The sequence below is a fragment of the Prenolepis imparis genome, unplaced genomic scaffold (genome assembly GCF_030444845.1).
Source record: "Prenolepis imparis isolate NDT839.2.m4 unplaced genomic scaffold, iyPreImpa1.0 SCAF_733, whole genome shotgun sequence".
Lineage (NCBI taxonomy): Eukaryota > Metazoa > Arthropoda > Insecta > Hymenoptera > Formicidae > Prenolepis > Prenolepis imparis.
The window spans coordinates 4,096-11,633 of NW_028141891.1; the positions used below are offsets into that span (position 1 = coordinate 4,096).

Consider the following 7,538-nt stretch of genomic DNA (forward strand, 5'->3'; position numbering starts at 1 on the left):
CTTCGCTTCCTCAATATATCTGCTTTCCTGCACGCGCTCGTGAACATATTGATGGTCCTTCGAGCCGGATTTTCGTCATAAAGCCGGCATCCGCACGTTCGCGAGTGTTCTCTCTCGTGGCGGGAGTGAAGTGATTACTCAACTATAACAGGAACATTTGTGAGTGTCAATCATGGATGCAGCTACGCTTCACGATAGTCAAAGTGAAATTCAAAGTCGCATATCGCGTTCAGTGGAGTACCTCAAGAAGTTGGGTGCCGCCAACATCACCGCCAGTGCCGTCGCAACTCGCATCCGGATCCTCGACCAACTGTGGGTGAAATTCGAGGAGCAGCATGATCTCCTTCGGGCCGCCCTGAAAGATAAATTCAAGGAGAGTGCGTACGTAACCTCTGGTCTCTTCGAGATAACGGAGAATGCTTACGTGATGCAAAGGAGCACGCTGGATGGCTACGCCGAACATATCAAGGCTCAAGTCGTAGGCACACCGCCTACCTCTGACAGCGCCCCGAAGACCACGCTGCCTCGCATCAAACTCCCGCAATTCTCAGGCTCGTACGCCGACTGGCCTTCATTTCGGGACCTCTTCCTGTCCGTCATCGGTGGCAACTCCTCAGTCTCCAAGATCGAGCGGTTCCACTATCTTCGCTCGAGTGTGCAAGGCCAAGCCTGAAATGTTAATCAGATCATTACCGGTTACGGGCGAGAACTATGATCGCGCGTGGGCGATATTGTGCAAACACTTCGACAACAAAAAGGAACTGATCCGCTTGAACTTCGCCGCATTCACTGCCACGTCGAAGATGAAGGGGGAAAGCGCCGAAGAACTGAGTATCATCCACAATGCTGTCACCACCGCCGTAAACGCTCAAGAAAGTATCGGCCGCCCCATAAACTCGCACGGGATGGATCTCTTCAACCACTTAGTCATCGAACTATTCGACGCACGCACCCGGCTGGAATGGGAGTCTTCCACGTCGGACTCCGCTGAACCTCCACGTCACGAGGCACTTCTCGAGTTCATAAGCCGACGAATGCGAACACTCAACGCCGCGCGACCGAAGAACTTCGTGAAGACTTCCAGTGATTTACCACGCACCGCCAAAACTCACGTCGCGAAGCACGGAACTGATACGCCGCAGTGTGCACTTTGCCACGAGAAACACTCACTAATGACGTGCCGTGATTTCAAGGGCAAATCAGCTGCCGATCGGAAAGCATTGGTCGAGACAAAGCGACTATGCTTTAATTGTCTCGGTAACCACTTCATGGCAAAATGTCAATCGAAGAAGAGCTGTTTCACTTGCAACGCACGTCACCACACCATGTTGCACGACGCATACACTACACGCTCACAACCCGAGGCCACCACACTCACTACGGTTCACACGAACGTAGACAAGAAGGCAGTCCTCCTCGCAACCGCTCGCGTGAAAATCGCCGACCGCAATGGATCACCGCACGACGTCCGAGCTTTGATCGATCAAGGCTCCGAGGTGTCACTAGTCTCCGAGACGCTAGCACAGCGACTACGGCTGCCACGATCCCACACGAACATGGCCATCTTCGGGATTGGAGGCACACGTGCAGGATCAACCCGCGGCAAAGTCACGTTGAACATCAACTCCAACGTGACCGACGCCAACCTGTGTGTAGCAGCATTCGTGTTGCCACGCCTTTCGCTGCAACAAGGTATCGCAGCAAAACGCCACCGCAACTGGCCGCATATTCAAGGTCTTCAGCTGGCTGACCCTCAATACCAGGAGGGCGATCCAGCGGAGCTTCTCCTGGGAGCGGAAGTATGCTCTCTAATCTTTGAAGAGGGCCTACGCAAGGGCGGACCCCAGATGCCGATCGCCCAGAAGACGTCTTTCGGATGGATTCTCTCTGGGGGCTCCGACGCAGCATCCGCAGAGGAACAACGCCACACATTCCAGTGCTCCGCTGACCGCGACCTAGTTGAGCTGGTTCAACAATTTTGGCAGCTAGAAAAGGAACCCACCGCAGTAGCTCCGCTCACCCCTGACGAAGAACGATGTGAGGAGCTCTTTGTGCGTACACACACACGCACCACCGCCGGGAGATACGTGGTGAGGTTGCCATTCTCCGCGCCGCCGACAACCCTCAGCGAGACCCGCAAATCGGCCGAACGCCTTCTGCTGGTGATGGAACGACGCTGCGACCGAGATCCTCGATTCGGTGACTTCTATCGAAGCTTCATGCGGGAATTCGAGGATCTGCAACACATGGAGGCGATAAGCACACTGCCAAGTGACTCGGAGAGCAAGTGCTACCTACCGCACCACGGCGTCCTCAAGGAGTCCAGCACCACCACCAAACTCAGGGTGGTCTTCAACGGATCGCAACGAACACAGTCGGGTGAGTCGTTGAATGCTCATCTGCTCATCGGAGCAAATCGCTTGCCAGCACTTAACGACATACTGCTACGATGGCGTTGGCACCGGTACGTCTTCGTCACGGACATCGAGAAGATGTACCGGCAAGTCCTCGTGCATCCGGACGACTGCGGCTTTCAGACGATCCTGTGGCGCCACTCTGTCGATGATGAGGTACTGGAATATCGGCTGAAGACAGTAACCTACGGGCTCGCTTGCGCACCCTTTCTTGCCATCCGAACGCTGCAGCAACTCGCGGTGGATGAAGGAGGTCAGTTTCCCCGCGGTGCTGTCGCACTAAACCGTGACTGCTACGTGGACGACGTGGTCACCGGCGCGAACACCTTGGCGGACGCGACCACGCTGCAAAATGAACTTCGCAATCTCTGCACGGCGGGCGGGTTCCCCTTAAGAAAATGGGCAGCGAACGACGAGAGGGTCTTGACGGGAATCCCACGGGAACATCGGCTTCAACGCTCACCACACTCGTGGGAAGGAGAAACTCACTCCACCTTAGGACTCCACTGGCACCCGCACGGGGATCAATTCTCCTTCGTGTTTCATCCCCGCACGATCGCGGAATTCACGAAGAGACGAGTCCTCGCCGAAACCGCTAGGCTGTTCGATCCGATGGGCTGGCTAGCACCAGTCGTGATCCGGGCGAAGATCATGATCCAGACGACGTGGCTGCAGCGATTGGATTGGGACGCCCCACTCCCACCAGCCGACGTACGACAGTGGAAAAGCCTGCTGGAAGAGCTTCCGCTTCTCGATCGCATACGGATGACTCGCTGGTTCTGCACTGGAGATGCCGACACACATCTTCAACTGCATGGCTTCGCAGACGCATCAGAACGAGGTTATGCCGCCGCTGTGTATCTGAAAGGACCAAGGTTTCAGTTAGATTGATGATGGCTAAAAGCAAGGTAGCTCCCGTCAAACAAGTAACCTTGCCAAGACTGGAACTTTGCGCCGCCACTCTACTCACCAATTTAATGCATCACGTCTGCAACACGCTCGACCTTGCCACAGTGCCGATCTATCTCTGGTCTGATTCCCAGGTCACCCTCCACTGGATCCGCGGGCACGCCTCAAAGTGGAAGACCTTCGTCGCCAACAGGGTAGTTCACATCCAAACGCAACTGCCCAACGCACGATGGAGACACGTGGCCGGACGAGACAATCCTGCAGACTGTGCATCGCGAGGAATCAATCCAAGCGAACTCATCAACCACGCATTGTGGTGGACAGGACCTACCTGGCTGCTGAGGACAGAAGCTGCATGGCCGAGCACCGAGATGGGAGCATCTGAAGAGGACCTTCCAGAGAGCCGAGCCACCAGCCTGCTGATCAAGAGGGACGTCGTTGTCGAACCGGAACTCCTTCTTCGGTTTTCCACTCTGCAACGCCTGCTGCGAGTATCGGCATGGTGTCTGCGCTGGCGTCGCACATCGAAACCCGCTGACACCCCTGGACTACCACTGGATCCGGATGAACTGGACGCTGCGCTGTTTCGTTGGCTTCGATTGATGCAAGCGCTCCATTTTACTGAAGAGGTCGCCGCCATCACCGCCGGACGCATACTATCACCACGCAGCTCGCTGGTGAAGCTCAATCCATTCCTCGATGACCACGGCGTACTGAGAGTGGGAGGACGACTCAAAAATGCTCTGCTGCCGCATGATGAGAAGCACCCGATGATCGCTCCGCCAACGTCATGGTTGACGCGATTGATAGTTGACTCCTGTCACCGCCGGACTCTGCACGGAGGAGTGCAACTCACGCTCGGATTGCTTCGTCTCCGCTTCTGGGTGCCACGAGGAAGAGCCGTCGTCAAACAGCTACTTCATCGCTGTGTCACTTGCACCAGGTGGCGGGCGGCTGCTCCACACCCGCCGATGGGCAATTTACCGCCCGATCGAGTCACTCCAGCACGATCATTTCTACGCACTGGGGTGGATTATGCAGGGCCAATACTCATTCGGACGAGCAAAGGTCGTGGACATCGCGCTTACAAGGGCTACATCGCAGTATTCATCTGCTTTTGGTCGAAGGCCATCCACCTGGAGCTCGTCTCGGATTATTCCTCCGACGCATTCATCGCCGCACTTCGCCGCTTTGTCTCTCGCCGGGGCCTGTGTACCGACATTTACAGCGACTGTGGCACAACTTTCGTTGGAGCTGACCGCACCCTGCGGGAGCTCCTCATTGCAGCGTCCTCCGATGGCCGTGGAATCGCACGTGCAGCAGCCGCTCAGGGAATCCGCTGGCACTTCAATCCATCAGCGGCCCCGCACTTCGGCGGATTGTGGGAGGCAGCCGTGAAATCCGCCAAGTATCATCTTCGTAGAGTGATCGGCGAGACCACCCTCACCTTCGAGGAGTTAAGCACGCTCCTCGCTCAAATCGAAGCCTGTCTTAATTCCAGACCGTTGCAGGCACTCTCAGATGATCCAGATGACGTCGCCGCTCTCACACCGGGACACTTTCTCATCGGGGCACCTCTCCTCGCCGTACCCGAGCCGTCTCAGATCGAGAAACCTGGAAACACGGGGTCACGATGGCGTCACCTGCAAACCATGAGGGACCATTTTTGGGGGAGATGGTCGAGCGAGTACATTCATGGACTTACCTCCCGATCAAAGTGGTTCAAGGACGAGGCATCACCCCGCATCGGAGCACTCTGTCTGGCACGCTCCGAGAACACCCCTCCGAGCCGATGGCCTCTTGCAAGGATCACGCGACTGCATCCAGGAGATGACGGCGTCGTGCGCGTAGTCACCATTCGAACGGCGACTTCCGAACTCGTACGTCCGCTCGTGAAGCTCGTGTTACTTCCGGGCGTCGACGACACCGATTCGTTACACACTGACACATAAATCACACCGCACTGTACTCACACAACACCTTTGCGAGAATGGACCCCGACTTCGATACACCACATCTCACCTTATCGTCTCACTGTCACTGCACTCACTGTAATTCACCTCACTCACCACGAAATCTCGTTGCGACTACGTGTTTCACAGTATCACCGACAATACTCACACATCGCGGCACGCGACCACACGTACATCGCAATGCGCAGCCGCGACCGCTTCAATCATCGATCACGAATCATTTGAGATCCGCGACCGGATATCACTAACAACTCATGTTGTCACGTAGTGACAAGGCGGGCGGGATGTTCAAAGCTGCAATAAATAATTATACATTATTTCTGCAATTTAAAAAAGATCTGTTATTTTGCGACTTTGAGGACAAAAACAAATAGGCAATAAATCTGCGATGACAGATACGCCAATAAAAAACAACACAAACATATAAACACGTAACAGCCACCGCGCCGGAACACAACCACCGACGTCGCGAAAAGCATGCGCGGCCGCATCACGTGGGCACTGTAAGGCCAATCAATCGCGCGATCTAAAGACTCGCACATGACAGGCACGTGCCTACTCTGCGCGGATCACGAGGCAGCCTATAGCGTACGGCGCCTTCGAGTCACCTCTAAATGTTTGAAAATTAAGGATGATTATTGGCGCTCGGCGAAAAGGGTGACTCCTGGCCCGAATCAATAAAAGGAGCTCACCCATGATCATCCACGCCTTATCGCAGTTATCCGTCGTGAAACCGCATACCGCACGCTTGTTATACCGCTTATACCTAATTAAAACCGCAGTCGCCACCCGCTATCAACCAACTAACGATTTCGAATTACGGACTAGAATTCTATTACGGCATTATTGTTAGTCGTGACAAATACTGTTTTGTTGTATATGTTAATTTTTGTGCTAATACAGTAAACATTGTTAAACTAATATCTGAGAGCACTTATCGCTTCGCTTCCTCAATATATCCGCTTTCCTGCACGCGCTCGTGAACATATTGTATGGCATAAAAGTTATGAACTTCTTAATATTAAATATTTTACATGAAGACGTGCGATATCTTCCTTTATTTCAATAATAATATTGTTGAATGAAATTACAGGATATACAGTGTGTATGTGTGGTTTATACGTAAGATTAGCCTACAACTTTACATAATTCTGTTAACAGACCATTTCGACTGTTTTGTAGTATTTACAGAAATAAAGACTTTCATTTTTTGAGTGATATAACTGGTTATTCGCTAGAGTACAAGCAAAACGTGACATAAACTTTACTTGCAATCGTGTACACAGTTTTCCTTAATTTTATCGCATTTTAATAAATTCCTTTTTTAATCGAGAAATTAAATAAACATGAATCGTGTTTCAAATAAATCGAATTGTATAACTCAATGGCATAAATGCCATAAATGAATATGTTTGTAGAATTATAGACAATTTTAGTAATATTTCGTTGCGCGTAACAGTTTCTTTTTTAATTTTTTAAATGCAATTATACATAAATAAATATATATCATATTTGAGTAAATGGCTTACAAAGTTAAGTTTGATAGTCAAGAATGTGCTATAGGGATATATTAGCAAATTTATTGTTAAAACACTTATAATACTACATAAAATTACATATATTTGACAGAATTGCGCTTTTAAGTAGTGCCTTAATGCCAGTAAGCTCTATGGCTTTTAATAGTGTGTTTGTTTCTTGCTATCAATTTTGTCAAAACAAAGTGCAAATTGCAACTAAACAAAATTCTGAGTATCTCGCATTTATTTGTTATATTTTTTTATACGCATAATCTATTTTGCTATATTTGTATGATTAATGTCTCATTACGGAACTAGAGATAAAATATATACGCTTCGCGCGAGTTTATCGGTGACGAAAATACATATAAAAAACTAAAACAGTGAAAACTTTTAATATCAATTCTAACACACTAATTGTGAATCAGTAAAAGTATCATAACTATACGTACGTATCATCATCAATTACGTCAGTTAAATTGAAATCATTGCAGAGAATAGCTGACTTAATAATAAAAAGCAATAATGGAAGAAAACGCATTCACACAATTTTGGAATGTTATATTAATCCGGATAAAATTAATTAAGAAAAAAAAGAATAACTCTTCATTGCTGTGTTACGCGATATAAATCTTGATTTATATTGTATATTGATATCGCGCATTTGTTGTGTTACTTGAAAGCACTGTATACACGGTAGAAGTTTCTACATTTTCTCCCTTTCA

The 7,538-nt window shown here is 50.1% G+C and overlaps 2 protein-coding genes across 2 annotated transcripts; both read left to right on the forward strand.

The window, feature by feature from the left end:
- The first annotated feature begins 674 nt into the window (after nucleotides 1-674).
- Nucleotides 675-3,305, forward strand: LOC145948821 (uncharacterized). Its single transcript, XM_083058377.1, has one exon. It carries the CDS (start codon nucleotides 675-677, stop codon nucleotides 3,303-3,305), a length of 2,631 nt encoding a protein of 876 aa, XP_082914503.1.
- Nucleotides 3,306-3,307: 2 nt separating this feature from the next.
- LOC145948822 (uncharacterized) lies at nucleotides 3,308-4,848 on the forward strand. Its single transcript, XM_083058378.1, has 2 exons — nucleotides 3,308-4,742; nucleotides 4,835-4,848. Exons 1-2 carry the CDS (start codon nucleotides 3,308-3,310, stop codon nucleotides 4,846-4,848), a joined length of 1,449 nt encoding a protein of 482 aa, XP_082914504.1.
- Nucleotides 4,849-7,538: the final 2,690 nt, after the last annotated feature.